Here is a 24,712-nt window from a genome sequence, read left to right as displayed (position 1 = left end):
GGGCAAGCTCCGTCTGGCCCCATACAACGGAACAGTGTCAGAATAAAATGACCACTACACCACCCCCCCCGCCCCATTCCCTGAGCTAGGGGAAGCGGGGTGTGGGGTTAGGCGAGTAGCCACAACGATAAAACATTTCCAGTGACAACTGGCCAGAGGCGATGAATCCGCAACTGTGAACAAGTGGGAAAGGGGGGGGGAGAGAAGGGCAAATGGGATAGTGTGACCCAGGGCTGCAGGCTTCACTGGACAGAGGCCAACTCCGGGTGGCATCAGTGCAAGTAGAAAGATCCAAAATGGAGCCCGGTTTCTTATCCCGAATGGACTGGGATGGGGGAGGGGAATGGGAGCAGAGGGGTGAATTCCGGAAGGCTGGAAGACTTTGGGGAGCACTGGGGGGGGGGGGGGGGGGGTGTGGTGGGGGGGGTGGCGGGTTCCCCGCAAACACACCAAGGTGCTATTTGTTCGGCTAGGTGCAGCAGGGCGATATATAATTAGGATCAGTAACAAGCGAGCTTCATTCACTTCCCTCTATATCGTTCCCAATCGGACTCGTGCGTGTTTAAGTAAAGAGTGAGAAAGGGACATGGTTTCAGGCTTTGGAGGGGGAGGTGGGGGAGATACGGCAGGGGCGGGGGTGTCCCTTTTCCCCCAGGGAAATCACTACACGGCGGTGGCAAAGCCCACCCAGTTATTGGTGCGGTCGAAGACAGTGTAATAGGGGCCAATAAAGACGTCCCCCAAAATCCAAAGAGGTCCCATCGGTGGAGGGATGTCCATGCCCAGGAAGCCACTGAGGCATATGGTTCTGCCGAACATGCTAACCTGTAATAGGGGGGGAGACGGGGGTGTTGGTGAAGGAAAGAAAAATAGCAAGGAAAAGATTAAGGTCAAAAATAAAAAAGAGAGATTAACCACAGATCCATCCCACCTCGCGCGCACACAATGACAGACAGACAAACAGTCAGGCTCACTTAGATCCAAAACTATGGACGCGATTGTCCAATCTCGTGCTTTGGGGCAACACAGTGGTTAGCACTGCGCCGTTGTGTCGCCAGGGGCCCGGGTTCGATTCCCGGCTTGGGTCACTGTCTGTGTGGCGTTTGCACATTCTCCCCATGTAGAGGTAGAGGTAGAGACATTCTTCCCGCTTAGAAAGGATAGCAGGACTAGAGGGCACAGCCTCAAGATAAGGGGGGTGCAGTTTAGATCGGAGTTGAGGAGGAACTTCTTCACTCAAAGGGTGGTGATTCTCTGCCCATTGAAGGCTACCTCGCTAAATATATTTAAGTCACGGGGTAGATAGGTTTCTGATAGACAGGGGAATTAAGGGTTATGGGGAGAAAGCGGGAAAGTGGAACTGATCCACTTCAGATCAGCCATAATCTTATTGAATGGCGGGGCAGGCTCGAAGGGCTAGATGGCCTACTCCTGCTCCTATTTCTTATGTTCTTATGTCTGCGTGGGTTTCCTCCGGGCGCTCCAGTTTCCTCCCACAGTCTGAAAGACGTGCAGGTCAGGTGGATTGACCGTGCTAAACTCTGCCTCGGTGTACCCGAGCAGTTGCAGAGGTGTGGCGACTGGGGGAATCGAAACCCCAGGTCCCTGGCACTATGAGGCAGCAGCGTTAACGACGGTGCCTGCTCAAACTGTGACACCACCACCAGCCAACTGTGCCTTCTGTTGCTGCCTTGTAGGGTCTAGCTCTGAACAAAATGGCCACCGCATATCAAGAACGTCAAGAAGGGAGTTGTTTGATAGACAGATATCCTTTCTTGACAAACTGATCTGGGATCGGCTGTTGCCAATTCTCAGAGTGATCACTGCTTGCCTTAAATCAGCATAATTCACAAAAATAAGAACTAAAATCAAAGCGCAAAGCGCCGGATATTCAAATCGCCAGGACGCTTCACCTGCATCACATACTGCTCCCCCGTCAGGGAGAACTCCTTGCCCCCAAGCTTGAAGGTGACAGTGGGAAGTGTCGGAATCTTTTCGCAGTTGATCCAGTACTGTGTGGAGAGAGGAGAACGGAAAACGGTCAGTTCACCTGGGTAAGCACTCAAACTGGGTTGCAGTTCTATAGCGCCCGGCATGACCACCAGACATCCGCAAGCCAATGAGGGATGATCTGATAGAACTTTACCAAATTATAAGAGGCAACATACGTGGGGGCCGCTATTCCCCAACCGGTGACGTCCACGCTCCACGAATGAATTTAAATAAATCAATTACTCGGGGATGTGGGTTTATGATAAAATGGGCAAAGTTTAAGAGAGGCAATTTTTTTTTTGTTACAGAGGACAGTAAGTGCCAGGGATGAGCTGCCAGAGGAGGTGGTAGAAGCAGACACAACAGCAACATTTAAGAGGCATCTTGACAGACACGTGGCTATGCGGGGAATCGAGGGATGCGGGCCGCATAGAGGCAGAGGGTCTCTAGTTTAGAAAGGTGTTACGTGTTGGCACAGGCTTTGGGAGCCGAAGGGCCCCATTGGTTAAATATCTTGTTCATTTGTTAAATATCTTTGAAGTGCAGTCACTGGTTGTAATGTTGGCAACCAATGTGCACACAGCAAGATCCCAGCAAACACAGAGGTAAAGGACTAGTTAATGCGTTTAGGTTTTAACTGTGTGTTTAATATTGGCCATGATGCTGAGGGGAGAACGGTGGCACAGTGGTTAGCATCGCTGCCTCACAACGCCAGGGACCTGGGTTCGATTCCTGGCTTGGGCCACTGTCTGTGTGGAGGCAGCATGTTCTCCCCGTGTCTGCGTGGGTTTCATCTGGGTGCTCCCAGTTCCCTCCCGCAGCCTGAATGATACGCTGGCCAGGTGCATTGGCCATGCTAAATTCTCCCTCAGTGTACCCAAAGGGGTGCCAGAGAGTGGTGACTCGGAGATTTTATTAGTAACTTCACCGCAGTGTTAATGTAAGCCTACTTGTGACACTGGTAAATAAAAAGTTTTCACCCCCAACACTCAGCACTCCCTTAGTGTTTCACTGGGATTTTCAGCCCAGACTACACGCTCAGATATCTGGAGCGGGACTTGAAGTTACTCAGACAAGAGTGCTATCAAATAGCCAGAGATATTTCCTCCCTCTGATGGCATGTTGGTGTCAAGGGCAGCACCGACAATAATGCATCTCTTTTTTCCAGCCTCCATCACCCTACCCCCAGAGAAGGTGGTGAACCTTCCTCTGTAACTGCCCCCCTTTACAAGGAGCCAAAGGACCTCTGTGTAAAACTCTATGGCTGGTGATCTTACCAGCTGATCATGCCCGTCGATCGGTGTGGCAAGCCAGTAAGGTCAGGGGAGAGGCGAAAAACTGGGCACGCGCGATCATGGGGAGGCGGGGGAGTGCGCCATCAGAAGTGCTGCGATTGGGGCAGTAATGGGGTGGTGGGGGCAGTAGGGGCGATGTCTGGTGGGTGAGTAACAATCTCTCAGTGCGCTGTGTACTCCTGACATAGTGCTCTGAGAGATCAGGGCACGTGCGCAATGGCACCCTCTAGTAGTCAGCAGCTGGCTTCCTAGAGTGAATACACTCCATGCACTCCCCCTACTGGCAAGAATCACACATTGCCTCATTTTGTTTTCCTAAATATCATAAGATTTGATTTTTTTTTTGGTCACTGAATAAACAGGTCGGAAATCCTCCCGTTTCCATGTTTGTTTGGTACTTTAAGAATTTTTTTGATAAGGTCGCCCACCCATGACTCCATGAGAGTAAAGAGTGATGTTGATGTGAGACTGGAGCCACACACAGGCCCACACCTAAGATGGACAGCAGATTTACTCTACTTCTGGTACGGTGTAGAGTTTTGGTCTCCTTATGTGAAAAAAGGATATAGTTGTTTTGGATATAGCTCAAAGGGACTTCGAGAATGAAGGAGCTTACCCTATGAAAGGACAGGTTGGGCCTATACGCATTGGAGTTTAGAAGAATGAGAGGTGACCTTGAAACACTGAAGTCTATGTGGTGTAGTACACCCTCAGTGCTGTTAGGGAGTTTCAGGATTGTGACCCAGCGACAGTGAAGGAACAGCCAGTATATTTCCAAGTCAGGACGGTGAGTAACTTGGAGGTGGTGGTGTCCCCACGTATCTGCTGCCCTTGTCCTTCTAGATGGTGGTGGTCATGGGTTTGGAAGATCCGTCTAAGGAAATGCATTTATCCAATCATTTAGCAATTCATCATTGGGAGCCTTCACAACACTCCCCCTGCCACTATACTGCACAACAAGGCAAGATTCTACATCTGAGGCACCTTGGGACATGTTACCTCATTAAAGGTGCTATATAAATGCAGATTGTGGATGATCGTGAGAGAGAGAATTTTTAAAACATTCTTACCTCGCCACGAATGATGGGAAGCGCTCCGATAGCTTTCTGGAGAACTCGGATCTCCTCCACCGGCCCAGCAATCAGTGATGTGCCTGTGTCCACTATCGCCTGGCAACCACGTTTACACAGGGTCAGCTGACTTCCTACAGTCACCCTACAGGCAGGCAAAGAGAGAGATAGGAAGAGAAAGAGAGAGAGAGAGAAAGAGAAAGGGAGACAGAGATAGAGAGAAAAAGAAAAAAAGTAAGAGAGAGAAAAACAGAGAAAGAGACAGGAAGAAAGAAAGAGAGAGAGCAAGAGAGAGAAAGACAGAAAGAGAGAGAAAGACAGAAAGAGAGGAAAAGGGAGAGAGAGAGAGAGAAAGGGAGAGTAAGAGAGGAAAAGTGAAAGACAGAAAAATAGAGAAAGAAAGAGAGTGAGAAAGAGAGAAAGAGGGAGAGAAAAAAGAGGGAAAGACAGAAGGAAACAGACAAAGTGTGAAAGAAAGAGGGAGAAAGAAAGAGAGGGAGAAAGAAAAAGACAGAGCGAGAGAAAAATAGAGAGAGAGAGGGACAGAGCAAAAGAGAGAGGAAGATACAGAAAGAGGGAGAGAGAAAGAGAGAAATAGAGAAAAAAAGAATGAGGAGGAGAGGAAAGAGGGAGAGAAAGAGAAAAAGACAGAAAGAGAGAGAGAACAAAAAAGAGGGAGGAAGAGAAATAAAGAGAAAGACAGAAAGAGAGAGGAAGAGAGTGAGGAAGAGAAAGAGAAAAAGAGAAAAAAAAGAAAGAGAGGGAAAGAAAAAGAAACATAACAGGGTCAGAGATATCAAACCCTTTTCACAACATCACTCAGGCTCTGGTGTAAAATATTAGTTTCCAAACTATGATTCTTAAACCCAAGAAGCGTCCCGGATTCACATTGGTGGGACCCCCTGTGCCAATCCTGAAAGCCCTGCCTCTCACCAAGGCCCAGAGCTTCTGGGAGGGGAACAGCATTCCTGCACTCCTGGGCTTGGGGCAGGGATTCAGCCTCTGGTCTAACTGTGCTACACCCTACAGACAGCACAGGGGGGGTTAAAAAAACAAAGTGCCATTTCAGAATGGTTGCAACCTCAGCACAAAGTGATCCCGTTCCACAAGACATTGGCCCTGCTACCTGGAGGAAACCCACGAAGACACAGGGAGAATGTGCAGACTCCACACGAACAGTGACCCAAGCTGGGAATTGAACCTGGATCCCCAGCGTTGTGAGGCAGCAGCGCTAACCACTGTGCCGCCATGCCACCCAAGACGTGCGGGTTAAGTGGATTGACCATGCTAAATTGACCCTTAGTTTCGGGGGGGGGGGGGGGGGGGGGGAGAGAGACCAGTAAGGTAAATGCATAAGGTTACAGGGATAGGGCCCAGGTGGGACTGTTGTCGCTGCAAGCTTGATGGGCCGAATGGCTTTCTTCCATAATGTAGGTTCTGTATGACTCTGTGACTGCAGGGCAAAGGAAAGGTCTTTCAAAACTTGGGTAAGCACAGAGTCAACAGGTTACATGGTCCCCTTCTGCGGTTGGAAGATTCCCATTCCCAAACCTCGGTCTTTATCCTGGTTTGGGGGGGGGGGGGGAGAGGCCTTGGAAAGGGGGTCAATAGGTATCCCATGAACCCCTCCTGGGTAGTGCAAGAGACCACATATATGTATATGTCCTTTGAGTATAGGGGTAGGGATGTTTTGCTGCAATTGTACAAAGCATTGGTGAGGCCACACCAGGAGTATTGTGTGCATTCTGGTCTCCTTATCTGAGGAAGGGTGTCCTTGCTATAGAGGGAGCGCAGCGAAAGCTTGCCAGGCTGATTCTGGGAATGGCAGGTCTGTCATGCGAGGAGAGACTAAGTTGGTTGGGAATATTTTCCCCCGGAGTTTAGAAGAGTGAGAGGGGATCTCAGAGCAACTTATAAAATTCTAGCAGGGATTAGACAGGGTAGATTCAGAAAGAGTGCTCTTGACAGTGGGGGGAGTCCAGAACTAGGGGTCATAATTTGAGGATAAGGGGTAAATCTTTTAGGACTGAGGCGAGGTTTCACCCAGAGGGTGGTCAATGTGTGGAATTCACTCCCACAGAAAGGCCAAAACGTTGCGTGATTTCAAGAAGAAATTAGATATAGCTCTTGGGGCTAAAGGGATCAAAGGATATTTTGCGGAGTGGTGTGAAGAGGAGGGAATTAGGATATTGAATATGATGATCAAAATGAATGGTGGAGCAGGCTCGACAGGCCGAATGGTCTACTCTTGCTTCTTGTTTCTATGTTTCCAGGCGATATCAACATTGGATTCAGTGTGAGGCTTCCACACTCCAGGCCTTCACTACTGAGTTCAAGCGAGACGGACGGGCATCTGTTAGGATGGCAGAAGACAAGACTTCTGGAAGAGGTATGGTAGAAAAAAAAAACTACTTGCTAAAGAAACGGGCAAGAGAAGAGGGGAAAGTGGCCTGAACTTACTCATCAGCCTTGATTTGCCAATAGGCCTGGCGAGTGACATTCACATAGTGGAAATCCCCGGAATAATACTTGGGATCGACTCCTCCCAGCAGCAGCTCCCCTCCAGGCTGAGTGCTCAGATCCCTGCAACAAAATAAATCGAAAGAACAAAACAAAACACCTTAGACTCCAATCGCTTCATTTGGACACAGATAGTGAACATCAGGCCTCACAGGACTCAGAGGTTACACGTAGACATCTCTTGAGAGGAAGAAGAGAGAGAGAGAGAGAGAGAAAGAGAGAGGTTAGAGAAAGAGGTGGAAGAGACAAAAGAGATCAAAACAGAAAGAGGGAGAATTGGGAAAAGACAGAGGGAAGAGGGAGGGAGAAAGAGGTGAGGGGGAGAGAAAGGTGAGGGGGGAGAAACGGAGAGGAGAGAGAGAGAGAAGAAAGATTGAGAGTGAGAAGCATAAGAGGCAGAGAAAGAGGAACCATAGAATCACGACAGTGTAGTTGGAGGCCATTCGGCCCATCAAGTCTGCATCAGCCACAATCTCACTCAGGCCCTATCCCTGTAACCCCACAAGCTAAATCCCTCTGACACGAAGGGGCAATCTTTCATGGCCAATCAACCTATCCCGCATATCTTTACACTGTGGGAGGAAACCCACGCAGACACGGTGAGAATGTGCAGACTCCGCACATTCAGTTACCCGAGGCCGGAATCAAATCCGGGTCCCTGGAGCTGTGAGGCAGCAGCACTAACCACTATGTCACGTTCAGAAGGAAGGAAGGAGGTGGGGAGAGGGAGTGAGAAGGAAGAAAGATGGAAAGCACAGCTCGGTATGGTTCCTGCTCTGGCCGAGACCACAAGAAACAACAAAGGGTTGTGAATGTAGCCCAGTCCATCACACAAACCAGTCTCCCCTCCACTGACTCCTTTTATATTTCCTGCCATCTTAGCAAAGCAGCCAACATAATCAAGGACCCACAGATCCCGGACACTCTCTCTCCCACCTTCTTCCATCGGGAAAAAGGTACAAAAGTCTGAGGTCACATACCAACCGACTCAAGAACAGCTTCTTCCCTGCTGCCATCAGATCTTTGAAGGGACCTACTTTGCATTAAGTTGATCTTTCTCTAAACTCTATTTATGACTGTAACACTACATTCTGCACTCTCTCATTTCCTTCTCTATGAACGGTAAAGCGCGCAAGAAATAATATTTTTCACTGTATGTTAATACATGTGATAATAATAAATCAAATCATTGACTCGATCTATACTTCCAACTGCCTCGAGAAAGCAGCCGGCATAATCAAGGACCACGTGCACCCAGGACATACTTCCTTCCACCTTCTCCCGTTGGGAAAAAGATACAAAAATCTGAGGTCACGTACCAACCGACTCAAGAACAGCTTCTTCCCTGCTGCTGTCAGACTTTTGAATGGACCTACCTCACATTAAGTTGATCTTTCTCTCCACCCTCGCTGTGACTGTAACACTACATTCCACAAGTCAAAATAGCTCAGTTGGAAGAGTGTTAGGCTGAAGATCTAAAGGTCCTGGTTCAATCCTGGCTTTTGGCATCAGCCCACTTGCATGGCTTTCTTTGCTCCCTAACAACTGGCACTGCATTTGGGTGGCACAGTGGTTAGTTAGCACCGCTGCTTCAGAGCGCCAGAGACCCAGGTTCGATTCCTGTTTGGGTCACTGTCTGTGCGGAGTCAGCACATTCTCCCCGTGTCTGTGAGAGTTTCCTCCGGTTTTCTCCCACAATCCCAAAGACGCGCTGGTTAGGGTGCATTGGCCGTGCTAAATTCTCCCTCAGTGTACCCGAACAGGCACCGGAGTGTGGGGGATTTTCACAGTAACTTCATTGCAGTGTTAATGTAAGTCTACTTGTAACATTAATAAATAAACTGTCCTTTACTTCTCCTCTCTATGAGATCAATGGGCTCCTTCTGCACTGTAGGGATTCTATGAACAGTATGCTTTTGTCTGTACAGCGTGCAAGAAACAATACTGTATCCCAATACAAGTGACAATAATAAATCAGATCATATTATGAGGATCAGATCAAGGAGACTGTGTCAAACTGATTCCAAAGCTTACCGGTTCAGATAGAAGGAGAAGATATTTTTCTCCAGCTGTTTCTGTTTCATCATGTTATCAAAGACAGGTAAAACCCCATCAATAGAGATGGTGGGGTAGGCCATGCCAAGGATCCCATCAAACTTTGCAGCAACAAAAACAACTCCAGGTTGTTTTACAGCCTCACCAAAAACCTGCTTGGGAGTTGCCATGTCACCAATCTAGAAAATCAAAAGCAGACAGTTTGGTTAGAGCCCTCCCCCTCCACAGGCCAAAGTGTCTCATTGATAACAAGTTGCAGGGGAAGCAGTCCACGCAACGGGTAGCTGCTCAGAGGCGATGTTCACTCACACTCCAGCAGGAGGTGCTAGATGGCAATCAGGAGCTTGGGGTCCTGGGTGGAATCTTCCGCTCACTGTGGCCGGAATTCTCTGACCGTTCACGCCCCACGGCCAGCGAGGACAGAGTTTGGCGCACAGCCAAGTCACCGCTCAGCTGCGGTGGGCGTGAGTGATCCCAGCTGAAGTTAATTTATTAATCACAAGTAAGGCTTACATTAACACTACAATGAAGTTACTGTGGAATTTCCCTAGTCGCCACAGTCCAGTGTCTGTTCAGATCAATGCATCCGAACTGGCACATCTTTCGGACTGTGGGAGGAAAACAGGGGCACTCGGAGGAAACCCGCACAGACATGGGGAGAATGTACAAACTCCAGACAGGCAGTGACCCAAGCCAGGAATCTTTTGGACTGTGGGAGGAAACTGGAGCAAACCCACGCTGACACAGGGAGAATGTGCAAACTCCACACAGGCAGTGACCCGAGGCCGGAATTGAACCCAGGTCCCTGGCGCTGTCAGCCAGCAGTGCTAACCACTATGCTGCCCTTAAATGCTTTCATGTCATCCGTAGATTCATAATTCCAGATATTTTTGATCGAATTCAAATTCCACCATATGCCGTGGCAGGATTTGAATCCAGGTCCCCAGATTCTGGATTAATCGTCTGGTGATTATGCCACTAGGCCATCGCCTCCTTTCAAGTGCTTGAATCACCTTCAACACCTCCATTAGATCACTCCTTCACCTTCACAGCAGATCTTTGTACACAAGGATGGTGTCACTTCAGCAGGTGGAGCGGGAATTGATGCTTCCACTTGGTAGTGTTGCGTTCACTTACTGTTAAAGTATCCTGACTGAGGTATCCCGATAGGCTCCCGGTTCCGTAGCGAATAGCAAATGCGGTCCCATTTTTCACATATGTGCTTGAATCAGCTGACTTGTACTTGTGGTGGATCCCTGAATAGATAGAAACAGAAAGTCCAAATACTCAAAACTTAATATCTGAGCTTTCCCACACACTGTGTCCCTGAGCCCAATGAATACAATGATACAGATGAGTCACAGGACAGGGACAGCACGGGGTTAGATACAGAGTAAAGCTCCCTCTACACTGTCCCCCATCAAACACTCCCAGGACAGGTACAGCACGGGGTTAGATACAGAGTAAAGTTCCCTCTACACTGTCCCCCCATCAAACACTCCCAGGACAGGTACAGCACGGGGTTAGGTACAGAGTAAAGCTCCCTCTACACTGTCCCCCATCAAACACTCCCAGGACAGGTACAGCACGGGATTAGATACAGAGTAAAGCTCCCTCTACGCTGTCCCCATCAAACACTCCCAGGACAGGTACAGCACGGGGTTAGATACAGAGTAAAGCTCCCTCTACACTGTCCCCCATCAAACACTCCCAGGACAGGTACAGCACGGGGTTAGATACAGAGTAAAGTTCCCTCTACACTGTCCCCCCATCAAACACTCCCAGGACAGGTACAGCACGGGGTTAGATACAGAGTAAAGCTCCCTCTACACTGTCCCCCATCAAACACTCCCAGGACAGGTACAGCACGGGATTAGATACAGAGTAAAGCTCCCTCTACGCTGTCCCCATCAAACACTCCCAGGACAGGTACAGCACGGGGTTAGATACAGAGTAAAGTTCCCTCTACACTGTCCCCCCATCAAACACTCCCAGGACAGATACAGCATTGGGTTAGATACAGAGTAAAGCTCCCTCTACACTGTCCCCATCAAACACTCCCAGGACAGGTACAGCACGGGGTTAGATACAGAGTAAAGCTCCCTCTACACTGTCCCTGACATTCTCAGCACACTCCCGGAACTCGCTCCCAGCAGCGCTGTGGGTGTACACAGAGTCTGCTGTGGATCAAGAAGGAACCTCACCGCCATCATCTCCAGGGCTGTGAGGAGTGGGCAGTGAACGCTGACCCTGCCCTGCCATGGCCACATCCTAATAATGAACAACGAGAAAGATGAATTGAATATTTCTGGTACTCACAGCAGGCGATGTCGAAGAAGGAACAGTGGGAGGAGGGCACCCAGAGGTTGGACGATCCAGTGTCAAAGACCACAGTGAACATCTGTGGTGGTGTGCCAAGGCCAATCTGCCCATAATACTGAGCCTGAAAGACAGAAGCAGCCATGAGCACCAAACAAGCTACAGAGAGCTGGCGAGACAGACGATCAGATTTCTCAGCCTCACCTGCGCAGCGTGTAACATTCCAGATACTGAGCTTCCCGAACAGCGCCCCCTTCCCCATTCGCCAGCCACATGAGCTATTCGACCAAGAGCTGCATCGTAACCAACGCCCATTCTGCCCTTTATTCAGCTTCCGTGCACTTGCATGCTCTCCCCCTCTCCCCCTCCCCCCCCGCCTCACAGAAACCATCAAATCGAATCCCTACAGTACAGGAGACCATTCAGCCTTCCAGTCTGCACCAACTGTCTGACAGAGAATCTTACCCTGTCTTCCTAACCCCATATTTTTACATACTAAACCCCTTAACCTATGCATCTTTGGACACTAAGGGGCAATTTAGCATGGCCAATCCACCTAACCTACACATCTTTGGACACTAAGGGGCAATTTACCATGGCCAATCCACCCTAACCTACACATCTTTGGACTGTGGGAGGAAACTGGAGCACCCAGAGGAAACCTACACAGACACGGGGAGAATGTGTGTGGAGCCTGCACAATCATGCGAGGCTAGAATTGAACTCAGCTTACTGGCACTGTGAGGCAACAGTGCTAACCACTGTGCCACCGGCAATGATCGGCAGCACTCAGGAACCCCTGTTTCCAGGCGCATCGCGCAGGCTTTAACACAGTGCGGGCAGGAGTGCAGCATTGTCAAGCGGCAATGTCTCAGATGGGACCCATTCGACTGGGACCCCACCATGTACATCCTCGCCTCGACATCCCATTTAAAGTTGCAACTTTGCCGACCCGCCCTTCGCAAAACCAGGGCAGCAGAGGAACAAAAAACAGAGCGTGCGCAAGCGAGGGAGAGTACAAGCGAAGAGGAGAGACAGCACGCGGAAAGTCTGCATTTGACCGTCAGTCGTACTCACGTCCAAGTAGTTAGTGAGTATTTCGGGAGTCTCGGTTTCGCTTTCCGTCCACCCCTTGTACTTATCAATTCTTCGTTGGCCCCTAGCAACGAGCTCCTCGAGAGAATCTGCAGATTCGGCCAAAGTCCTCCGGATGGGACGGAACTTTGTCAGCGGAATTCTGTTGAACGTTGAAACAAAGAAATATTTAACTTTCTTTCACATAATAACTCCCCCACTTCGACACTGACATTAGCTATCTCTCTCTCATACTCTAATTTCTCCCCTGTTATATTTTACAGTCATTCTTTTCAGGTTTTTAAATCACGTCCAATCTGCTGATGTACCAATCTCCGCAGGATCGTACACCTTTACTTTCAATTTCATATGATGTTTACCTCCCTTAGTCAGCCACGGAAGGCATGTCCTTCCCCTGGGGTTTTCCTGTCCTGTCTTTCTTCTGGAAGAGCTGAGAGATGTTCACTCACCCGTGTGCCTGTCTCTACCTAAAACTTGAAAGCTTTCCTACCTTACAAGAGCCTCCTGCTGCTAAGCAACCACTGCTACTACTATTTATTCTTCATGCTGTAACCCTCTCTCAGCACAACGGAATCACAACTGGAATTGAAACCAACCCCCACAGATACAAACACCTTTGTCAAATATGAATCCAACCCTTCCAGGCACAGAAACATTAATCACACTTAAAACTTTTGGGCGCTGCTGCCCAGGTTCGATTCCCTGCTTGGGTCACTGTTTGTGTGAAGTTTGCACATTCTCCCCATGTCTGAGTGGGTTTCCTCCCACGGTCTGAAAAACATGCTGGTTAGGTGCATTGACCCGAACAGGTGCCAGAGTGTGGCGACTAGGGGAATTTCACAGTAACTTCATTGCAGTGTTAATGTAAGCCTACTTGTGACACTAATAAATAAACTTTAATCCTACCTTATTTTTCTCTAATGTTTACCAAAACAAGTATAAATCCCTTAAAACTACTTTTGTTTTCCAAACACGCGGCAATCCTGCCAACCCGGGAATCGGTCTGGTGAGCCTTTGCTGGACTCTCTCTATAGCAAGTATATCTTTTCTATAAAGGAGACCAAAGCTACACACAATTCTCCATGTATGGTCTCACCAAGCCCTGTACAACTGCAGTTAAGACATCCTTGCTCTTGTACTCAAGTTCTCTTGCAATGAAGGCCAGAGTATCATTTGCCTTTCTAACTGCTTGCTGTACCTTCATGCTTGCTTTCACCAAGACACACATTGTGCATCAATATTTCCCAATCTATCACCATTTAAATAATACTGTGCCATTCTGTTTCTCCCTCAAAAGTGGATAACTTCGTGTTTATCCATGTTACGCTGCATCTTAAGTTTTAAGTTTATTTATTAGTGTCACATTAACACTGCAGTGAAAATCCCCGAGTTGCCACACTCCAGTGCCTGTTCGGGTACACTGAGGGAAAATTTAGCACGGTCAACGCACCTAACCAGCACACCTATGGGCTGTGGGAGGAAATCAGAGCGCCCGGAGTAAACCCACACAGACATGGGGAGAATGTGCTGACTCCTCACAGATACCCCAAGGCCAGAATCGAACACAGGTCTCTGGCACTGTGGGGCAGCAATGCTAACCACTGTGCCACCATGCCAGCCCATCTTGTCTCGTTCTTTTCCTCAATTCACCACATCTTCTTAACGTGCTTCCTCACCCCCACTATTGAGTTTAAAAGGAGATACTAGTTCAAGCATAGAAACATACAGTAATAGATCATTTGCAGGAGGAGGCCATTCGGCCCTTCAAGCCTGGTCCGGCATTCATTTTGATCATGACTGATCATCAAATTCAACACCCTGATCCCCCCTTCCCCCCATATCCCTCGAGCCCCAAGAGCTATATCTCATTTCTTCTTGAAATCACACAACATTTTGGCCTGTGGGAGTGAATTCCACACATTCACCACCCTCTGGGTGAAGAAATTTCTCCTCACCTCAGTCCTAAAATGTTCACCCCTTATCCTCAAACCAGGATCCCCTAGCTCTGGACTCCCCCCCACCTTCAGGAACATTCTTTCTGAATCCACCCTGTCTAACCCTGTTAGAATTTTGTAAGTTTCTATAAGATTTCCTCTCACTCTTCTGAACTCCAGTGAATATAATCCGAACCGACTTAGTCTCTGCTCACGTGACGGACCAGCCATCCCAGGAATGCACTCCCTCTCTCGCTAAATATTTTTAAGACGCGGGTTGATGGGTTTTTGATAAGAGAGGGGATTAAGGGTTATGGGGAGAGGGCGGGAATGTGGAACTGAGCCACGACAGATCAGCCATGATCTTATTGAATGGTGGGGCAGGCTCGAAGGGCTAGATGGCCTACTCCTGCTCCTATTTCTTATGTTCTACAGCAAGGACATCCTCCCTCAGATAAGGAGACCAAAACTGCACACAATAAGAACATAAGAAATAGGAGCAGGAGTAGGCCATCTAGCCCTTCGAACCTGCCCCACCATTCAATAAGATCATGGCTGATCTGTCGTGGCTCAGTTCCACATTCCCGCCCTCTCCCCATAACCCTTAATCCCCTCGCTTATCAAAAACCCATCAACCCACATCTTAAAAATATTTAGCGAGGCAGCCTCCACCACTTCAACAGGCAGAGAATTCCAGAGGTTCACCACCCTTTGAGTGAAGAAGTTCCTCCTCAACTCTGTTCTAAACCGCCCCCCCTTTATCTTGAGGCTGTGCCCCCTAGTCCTACTATCCTTTCTGAGCGGGAAGAGTCTCTCCACCTCTATCTTATCCATCCCATTCATCATCTTATATGTCTCAGGTGTGGCCTCACCAACGCCCTGTACAATTGCAGCAAAACATCCCTAACCCTATACTCAGATCCTCTCGCTATGAAGGCCAACATACCATTTGCCAAATCTTTCAAACCCCAGTAAAAAAAACAAATCAGTAATACTGGTGTTCTATTTTACAAGCCCAGTTCACTGGCACCTTTCACTTCCAAATCCTACTTTCCTTTCCTTTTGTGTCATAGTTTCACAACACCAGGTTAAAGTCCAACAGGTTTATTTGGTATCACGAGCTTTCAGAGCGCTGCTCCTTCCTTAGGTGAATGGAGAGGCAATAGGGTACAGGTCTGCTTGCATGAGGACACCCTCAACTGTGATCTTAGCTTCATGTCACACCGTGTGTAAGCCCCACCACTTGGCCTGGGTTTGCAAAATCCTACTAACAGTCCTGGCTTCAGACAATTCACACCTCCTTAACCTGTGATTATCTCTCCCTCCAGTCACACCGTCTGTACCTTTAAAGACTTGATTACCTGTCAAGACTCGCATTCCAACCATCATCTTGCAATTGTGTCTGTGTTTGTGAAACCGACCTTTCTATTCACCTGGCAAAGGAGCAGCACTCCTAAAGCTCATGATACCAAATAAACCTGTTGGTCTACCAGAAAGATGTGGAGGCTTTGGAGAGGGTACAGAAAAGATTTACCAGGATGTTGCCTGGCATGGAGGGCATTAGCTGTGAGGAGGGGGTTGGAGAAAGTTGGAACGATGGAGGTTTACAAGTCTACAAGATTATGAGGGGCACAAACAGTAGATACGTGAGTGGGCGAGGGTCTGGCAGATGGAGTACAATGTTGGTAAATGTGAGGTCATCCATTTTGGTAGGAATAACAGCAAAATGGACTATTATTTAAATGGTAAAAAATTACAGCATACTGCTGTGCAGAGGGACCTGGGTGTCCTTGTGCAGGAATCTCAAGGAGTTGGTTTGCAGCAGGTAATGAAGAAGGCAAATGGAATTTTGTCCTTCATTGCTAGAGGGATGGAGTTTAAAACAGCGAGGTTATGTTGCAGCTGTATAAGGTGCTGGTGAGGCTACACCTGGAGCACTGTGTACAGTTTTGGTCTCCTTATTTGAGAAAGGATATACTGGCACTGGAGGGGGTGCAGAGGAGATTCACTAGGTTGAGAGGGTTGGCTTATAAGGAGACAGTGAGTGGACTGGCGCTATACTCATTGGAATTCAGAAGAATGAGGGGAGATCTTATAGAAACATATAAGATTATGAAGGGAATAGACAAGATAGAAGCAGGGAAGCTGTTTCCATTTGTGGGTGAAACTAGAACTAGGGGGCATGGCCTCAAAATAAGGGTGAAGCAGATTTAAGACTGAGTTGAGGACAAAGTTCTTCACACAAAGGAATCTGTGGAATTCCCTGCCCAATGAAACAGTTGAGGCTTCCTCATTGAATGTTTTTAATGTAAGGATAGATAAATTTTTGAACAGTAAAGGAATTAAGGGTGAGCGGGTGGGTAAGTGGAGCTGAGTCCACAAAAAGATCAGCCATGATCTTATTGAATGACGGGGCAGGTTCGAGGGGCCAAATGGCCGACTCCTGCTCCTAGTTCTTATGGATAGTCAGAAGCTGTTTCACCAGGGTGGAAGAGTCAAGTACTCGGGGGCACAGGTTTAAGGTGCGAGGGGCAAGGTTTAAAGGAAATGTACGAAGCAAGGTTTTTTACACAGAGGGTGGTGGGTGCCTGGAACTCGTTGCCAGAGGAGATAGTGGAAGCAGATATAATAATGACTTTTAAAGGGCGACTTGACAAATACATGAATAGGATGGGAAGAGAGGGATACAGTCTCTGGGAGGGTAGGGGGTTTCAGTTCAGTTGGGCAGCATGGTCGGTGCAGGCTCGGAGGGCCAAAGAGTTGAGGAGGAACTACTCCTCTCAAAGGGTGGTGAATCTCTGGAATTCTCTGCCCATTGAGGCAGTGGAGGCTACCTCGTTAAATATGCTTAAGTCACAGGTAGATAGATTTCTGATCAATAAGGGGATTAAGGGTTATGGGGAGCGGGCAGGAAAGTGGAACTAAACCACTATCAGATCAGCCATGATCTTATTGAATGGCGGGGCAGGCTCGAGGGGCTGGACGGCCTATTCCTGCTCCTAGTTCTTATGAAGGGCCTGTGCTGTAATTTTCTTTGTTCTTTATTCTTCCCCTTTGCCTTTCACTTGGTGTTGAAACACTTCTTACTGCGACCGCCCCAGTCCAGCATTTCCACCTCAAAGTTCACATCGATAAACCGGATGGGTTTCTTTTTCTTAAGCCACAATGAGTGGTAGCCACCATGACAAACAAAAAATAGCTCTATGTTCTGCATTTATTAACCTATTTTAAGTCCTACTGGGGTGGGATTTGAACTCTGGGTTAGCTGGGGCCTCTGCGTTTACGAATGCTGTGACGTTGGCAGGCCATCAGCCCCCTCCCTCACACTCTCTGCGGGCCCTGTTGTGTCACATCCATCAAACCATCTCACAATCCCCCTCGCTCACAGGCGAGGACCTGCATTGTGCAAACATGCTCAGTGGTTTGTGGCTGTTAAACTGCAAATGATCGCTTCCTGTCGACAGAGCTGCCAAGGTGCAGCAGAAAATAACAACTGGGGGGTTTGCCCCAGGCTCCGGAAGGCCCCGCACCGAGGTCACAATGTGCGAAGCATGGAAACTGGAAGCAGGTCTAGGCCATTCGATCCTTCGAGCCCGTTCTGCCCCCTTCAACGCGATCATGGCTGATCCTCTACCTCAATGCCACATTCCCGCTTTCTTCCCCATTAAAATCTAAAAGGGTTGAGAGACTCCGGGGTCTCCCAATGGACGCTGACCTTCCCAGGGATTTCACTGGAAATTCCAACATTCCCTTCCGACCTGGAGAGGTGACGGGCTTGTTTCCCGTCAGTGGGTGGTGCTAGCGGCGGGATTCTCCAGTCCCGCTGCTGTAGACGGGAATCCCCGTCGATGTCACCCCGCGCTGGCAGGAAACGCGTTGCTGGGGATACGCTTCCCAGCGGATCTGGAGAATCCCGCTGGTGTGAACGGCTGGAGAATTCACCTTCTTCCGTCGGGAAAAGATACAAAAGTCTGAGGTCACGCACCAACCAACTCGAGCAGCTTCTTCCCTGCTGCCGTCAGACCTTTGAATGGACCTATTCTGCATTAAGTTAATCTTTCTCTACACCCTAACTCTGACTGTAACACTACATTTGGCACTCTCTCCTTTCCTTCTCTATGAACAGTATGCTTTGCCTGTATGGCACGTAAGAAACAATACTTTTCACTGTGTGCTAATACATGTGAATAATAAATCAAATCAATCATTCCCCATCACTCATCACCTGATACCGCACCAAAGGAGGCCATTCGGCCCATTGTGCCTGCACTGATTCTTTTACCAAACTATCCTCCCACCCCCCTCTTTCCCTGCAGCCTGGTAAACCTATCCTTTCCGATCCCCCTTTGAAAGCTACTAATGCATCTTTCAGAGCACCCTTTCAGAGGGGATCCCTATGGTGCAACAGGAGGCCATTTGGCCCATTGAGCCTGCACTGACTCTCCGACAGAGTATCTTACCCAGGCCCTATCCCCGTAACCACACGTACTTCCCTGCTAATCCTGCACCCCCTTTGGACACTAAGGGACAATTTAGCATGGAGTATTGTGTCTAGTTTTAGTCTCCTTAACTAAGGCGAGGCAAGGTTTTGCGGTGAAGTGGATAGCATCTCTTCCTCTGAACTCTGAGTTTAGTTCCGCCCCAAGGCTTCATGGTAAGATACTTTCATAATCCAGTCAAACAGGCTTAAGTGTCAATTTGTATATCCATCCAACACTTCATTGAATCGCGACAGTGCGGGAGGCCATTTGGCCCATCGAGTCTGCAATGACAACAATCCCACCCAGGCCCTATCCCCGTAACCCAAGTATTTACTCTGCAAGTCCTCCTGACACTAAGGGGCAATTTAGCATGGCCAATCCACCAAAACTACACATCTTTGGACTGTGGAAGGAAACCCACTCAGAACAGGATGAATGTGCCAACTCCACACAGCGACCCAAAGCCGGAAGGCAACTTGAGTTTCTGGTGCTATGAGGCAGCAGTGCTAACCACCGTGCCAGATCACAACAACTCATTGCGTTAAATAATATTTCTCATCAATCGCCCCCACCCCCTTCAACTGCCAAACCTCCCCTCCATGGCTGCAGTGCCAATGATCTTAAACGTGTCCCCTCTGGTTTCCAACTGACCAGCCAGTGAGAGTTGATTCTTTCTTTCATTCATTCGTGGGACATGGGCATCACTGGCTGGCCAGCGTTTATGAAGGAGCAGGGCTCCCAAAGCTAGTGGCTTGTGCTACCAAATAAAGCTGTTGGACTTTAACCTGGTGTTGCGAGACATCTTACTGTGTTTACCCCAGTCCAACGCCGGCATCTCCACATCGTAGCATTTATTGCCCATCACTAGTTGCCCTTGGAGGGCAGTTGAGAGTCAACCACATTGCTGTGGCTCTGGAGTCACATGTAGGCCAGAGCGGGTAAGGACAGCTGATTTCCTTCCCTAAAGTACATTAGTGTGAACCAGATGGCTTTTTCCAACAATTGACAATGGTTTTATGGTCATCAGTCCATTCTTAATTCCAGAAATTTTTTATTGAATTCAAATTCCACCGTCTGCCATGGTGGGATTCGAACCTGGGTCCCCAGAACATTATTTGGATTTATAGTCTAGCAATAATACCACTAGGCCATCGCCTCCCCCCTCTTTGTGGTATCTTTTCATGCAGGTTATCAAAATTCCTGATAACTTATTTCAACACGAAAGGTGTTTCACTAGTGGAATCAGACAGCAATGAATGCCAGAGCTTAGACTCTTGAAGGCACAACCAACAATGAATAAAGAACAAAGAAAATTACAGCACAGGAACAGACCCTTCGGCCTTCCAAGCCTGCACCGATCATGCTGCTCAACTAAAACCCCCTACCCTTCTGGGGACCATATCCCTCTATTTCCATCCTATTCATGTACTTGTCAAGATAGCCCTTAAAAGTCACTACTGTATCCGCTTCCACTACCTCCACCGGCAATGAGTTCCAAGCATCCACTATTCTCTGTATAAAAAATCTGCCTCATACATCTCCCTTAAACCTTGCCCCTCACGCCTTAAACATAATCCCCCTAATAATTGACTCTTCCAACCTGGGAAAAAGCTTCTGATTATCCACTCTGTCTATACCTCTCATAATCTTGTAGACTTCTATTAGGTCTCCCCTCAACCTCCAGTGAGAATAAACCAAGTCTCTCCAACCTCTCCTCATAGCTAATGCCCTCCATACCAGGCAACATCCTGGTAAATCTTTTCTGCACCCTCTCTAAAGGCACCACATCCTTCTGGTAGTGTGGCGACCAGAATTGAACACTATATTCTAAATGCGGCCTAACTAAGGTTCTATAAAGCTGCAACATAACTTGCCAATTTTTAAACTCAATGCCCTGGCCAATGAAGGCAAGCATGCTGTATGCCTTCTTTACTACCTTCTCCACCTGCATTGCCACTTTCAGTGACCTGTCTACCTGTACACCCAGACCCCTTTGCCTATCAAAACTCTTAAGGGTTCTGCCATTTTCTATTTCCTATCTGTATTAGACCTTCCAAAATGCATTACCTCACATCTGTCCGGATTAAAGTCCATCTGCCATCTCTCCACCCAAGTCTCCAGCTGATCTATATCCTGCTGTATCCTCTGATTTTCCTCATAACTATCCACAAATCCATCAACATTTGTGTCGGCTGCAAACTGACTCATCAATCCAGTTACATTTTCCTCCAAATCATTTATATATAGTACAAACAGCAAAGGTCCCAGTACTGACCACAGCCCACCATTCAGAAACACACCCTTCCACTGCTACCTTCTGTCTTCTTTGACTGAACCAGTTTTGTATCCACCTTGCTAGCTCATCTCTGATCCCATGTGACTTTACATTCTGCACCAGTCTGTCATGAGGGACCTTGTCAAAGGCCTTACTGAAGTCCATGTTGACAACATCCATTGCCCTACCCTCATCAATCATCTTCGTCACTTCCTCGAAAAACTTGATCAAGTTCATGAGACATGACCGCCCCTTCACAAAACCATGTTGCCTCTCACTATGTCCACTTATTTCCAAATGGGAGTAAATCCTGTCTCGAAGAATCCTCTCCAATAATTTCCTCACCACTGTTGTAAGGCTCACTGGCCTGTAATTACCTGGATTATTCTTGCTACCCTTCTTAAACAAAGGAACAACATTGGCTATTCTCCAATCCTCTAGGATCTCCCTTGTAGCCAGTGAGGATACAAAGATTTCTCTCAAGTCCCCAGCAATTTCCTCCCTTGCCTTTCTCAGTATTCTGGAATATATCCCATCAAGTCCTGGGGACTTGTCTATCTTAATGTTTCTCAAGAACCCCAATATCTCCTCCTTCTTGATCTCAACATGACTCAAACTACCTACACATCATTTCCCAGAATCATCACTCACCAAGTCCTTCTCTTTGGTGAATACTGACACATTTAATACCTCACTCATTTCCTCTGGCTCTGCACATAGATTCCCTCCCTTGTCCTTGAGTGGGCCACCCCTCTCCCTGGTTACCCTCTTGCTCTTTATATTTATATAAAAAGCCTTGGGATTTTCCTTAATTCTGCTGGCCAATGCTTTTTCGTGACTGCTTTTAGCCCTTCTTACTCCTTGCTGAAGTTTCTTTCTACTTTCCTTGTATTCCACACTTGCTTTGTGTGTTCCCAGCCTCCTAGCTTTGTCAAATGCTTCCTTTTTCTCTCTGACTAGTGGGGGCTGAGATTGGGTCAGAGGGACAGGTCCTGGAAAGTTGAGGAGGATTGTCGGGCTGGAGTGGGCAACAAGAGATGGGGAGGAATTTGAGCGTCAGGAGGAGGACTTTATGTCAATGATGAACTACCCAAAGTGGAACAGTGCTGTCATTGGTACAGAGCATTCAGAATCCAATAAACACATTGAATATGGAGGAAGGTCATACCTGAGCCATCAAGGACAGGCTCGATCTTTCAATGAGTTTGGGTAGGTCTGGTTAATGGAACAGTTAGAACCAGAACAGTATTTGTTAAAGATAACATCCAACCAATTTCTTCATGCTCCACCTTTGCAATACATGCCTCATCAAGGTTTGCACACTTATTTTAGTTGACCATTCCCTTGCAAGACCGTTATGAACTTAAATATTCCGCCACAGCATGCAACTCAGTCCCAATTAAATTCCAGTCCGTAACTCTCTCCCGGGTATCTATTATTCTATATATAAACCACCCTGAAATGTTCGATTAGATTCCAGTCTGTATCTCACTCCTGGGTATCTGTTATCCTATATATAAACCACCCCGAACCTCTCAATTAGATTCCAGTCTGTAACTCACTCCCGGGTATCTGTGATTCTATATATAAACCACCCCGAACCCCTCGATTAGATTCCAGTCTGTAACTCACTCCCGGGTATCTGTTATTCCATACATAAACCATCCCGAACACCTCGATTAGATTCCAGTCTGTAACTCACTCCCGGCATCTGTTATTCTATATATAAACCCCTCTGAACCCCTCAATTAGATTCCAGTCTGTAACTCACTCCCGGGTATCTGTTATTCTATATATAAACCCCTCTGAACCCCTCAATTAGATTCCAGTCTGTAACTCACTCCCGGGTATCTGTTATTCTATATACAAAACCCTCTGAACTGTTCAATTTGATTCCAGTCTGTAACCCAGTCCCAGGTGTCTGTTATTCTATATATAAACCACCCCAAACCCCTCAATTAGATTCCAGTTTGTAACTCACTCCCAGGTATCTATTATTCTATATATAATCCACCAGGAACCTCTCGATTAGATTCCAGTCTGTAAGTCACGCCCAGGTGTCTGTTATTCTATATATAAACCACCCCAAACCCCTCAATTAGATTCCAGTTTGTAACTCACTCCCAGGTATCTATTATTCTATATATAATCCACCAGGAACCTCTCGATTAGATTCCAGTCTGTAAGTCACGCCCAGGTGTCTGTTATTCTATATATAAACCACACCGAACCCCTCAATTAGATTCCAGTCTACAATGCACTCCTGGCTATCTGTTATTCTATATATAAATCACACCGAACCCCTCGATTAGATTCCAGTCTGTTACTCACTCCCAGATACACATTAATCACAATTTTACCCAGACCAAGGAATCAATAGTTTGTCATTCAAGTTGAGAACTGCAGCTTATAATAACACAGCTAGCCAACAGGCAGTCAGTAAAACAATACACAGCCTGTTTGTTGCAAGGATTTAAACACACACAAGGCGCCAGGGTTTGTCGCGCTTATCATTGGCAACAACTATACAACTGTTATTACAGGAGTGTCTGTCACACTAACCTTAACCCTCAGCGAGCTGCCATTGCTTCAAGTGCGACCTATCGGTCTCTTGTAGGCCAGCCTTATCTGGTTTTCACCACAAGACACACTTAAAACCTAGCGTGGAGGCCATTTTCTTGGCCCGAGAGATAATCAAGTGCGACTGTCCAACTGGTGACTAAAGTTTATCTATCACAAGTAGGCTTACATTAACACTGCAATGAAGTTACTGCAAGAATCCCCTAGTCGCCACACTCTGCGCCTGTTCGGGGACACTGAGGGAGGATTTAGCATGGCCAATGCAGCTAACCAGCACGTCTTTTGGACTGTGGGAGGAAACCCACGCAGACATGGAGAGAATGTGCAGACTCCCCACATATTCAAAACAGGAGAGGCAGCAGAGCTAACCACTGTGCCGCCACCACCCTGATACACATGACCTAAACACGATAAGCCTCAATTCCACTTCCACAGAATTCCCTGGAGTGCACAAAGAGGCCGTTCGGCCCATTGGGTCCGCACCGATTCTACGACAGAGTGTCTCGCCCAGGCTCTCTCCCCGCCCCGTCCCTTGTAACCCCGCAGGCTTACCGCGGCTAATCTACTAACACGCACATCCTCGGAGGAAGCCAGAGCAGAGCAGCCGGAGGAAACCCACGGGCGGGAGGTGCAAACTCCACACACAGACGGTGACCCGAGCCGGGAATCGAACCCGGGTCCCCGTGACCACCCCCACCCCCCCAAAATCCCTCTGAAGCCCAGCCGTTACAGCGCCAAAGGGTTCTTACTGAGTATGGTTTCCCTGCAGGCTAATTCTGAAACAAACTCCTGTGCAGACACTGGAATGATCTCTCTCTCTCTCTCTCTCTCTGTTTCTCTGCGTGCTCACCTGATTAAGGCATCTGAAGTTGCCAAAAGGCTACACAACAAAAGCACAGGCGCCCACTCCATGACAAGACGCACTTCAATCCACCTCCAAGGAACGCACAGACAGCCAAGGCCCCCCCCCCACACACCACCTCCGTTCACTTTGCTCCTGCTGAGTAAACGCAGCCGGGGCAGGCTAAAGGGAAGCTTCTAGATTCAATGCCGGAACGGCGATTGGTCGGGGGCTGGTGTCAATCGACTGAGCTCA

At 48.0% G+C, this 24,712-nt stretch overlaps 1 protein-coding gene and 1 non-coding gene across 2 annotated transcripts; one reads left to right on the top strand and one right to left on the bottom strand.

Moving 5' to 3' along the window:
- Positions 1-411: 411 nt before the first annotated feature.
- Positions 412-24,712, bottom strand: LOC145361771 (cathepsin D-like). Its single transcript, XM_080217736.1, has 9 exons — positions 24,467-24,712; positions 12,329-12,488; positions 11,252-11,375; positions 10,070-10,188; positions 8,912-9,111; positions 6,818-6,940; positions 4,358-4,502; positions 1,914-2,012; positions 412-825 (listed from the first exon to the last, which is right to left on the bottom strand). The coding sequence occupies exons 1-9, from the start codon at positions 24,526-24,528 to the stop codon at positions 664-666; spliced, it is 1,194 nt and encodes a 397-aa protein (XP_080073862.1). The 5' UTR covers positions 24,529-24,712; the 3' UTR covers positions 412-663.
- trnaf-gaa (transfer RNA phenylalanine (anticodon GAA)) lies at positions 8,314-8,385 on the top strand. Its single transcript has one exon. It is a non-coding gene; the product is annotated as a tRNA-Phe (tRNA).

The sequence above is a fragment of the Carcharhinus amblyrhynchos genome, chromosome 35 (genome assembly GCF_965287045.1).
Source record: "Carcharhinus amblyrhynchos chromosome 35, sCarAmb.v2.hapA, whole genome shotgun sequence".
Taxonomy (NCBI): domain Eukaryota; kingdom Metazoa; phylum Chordata; class Chondrichthyes; order Carcharhiniformes; family Carcharhinidae; genus Carcharhinus; species Carcharhinus amblyrhynchos.
The sequence above is the reverse complement of the archived record's forward strand: the minus strand, read 5'-3'. Positions and strand labels throughout refer to the sequence as shown.

Bases quoted from the DNA above. Each gene is read 5' to 3' on its own strand.
- LOC145361771 (XM_080217736.1), bottom strand. From the start codon at position 24,528: ATGGAGTGGGCGCCTGTGCTTTTGTTGTGTAGCCTTTTGGCAACTTCA. The intron at 10,189-11,251 runs GTGAGTACCAGA...CTATCTATTCAG, and splicing joins CTTCTTCGACATCGCCTGCT to GGATCCACCACAAGTACAAG. The intron at 4,503-6,817 runs GTAAGTTCAGGC...GCCTGCCTGTAG, and splicing joins TGGCAAATCAAGGCTGATGA to GGTGACTGTAGGAAGTCAGC.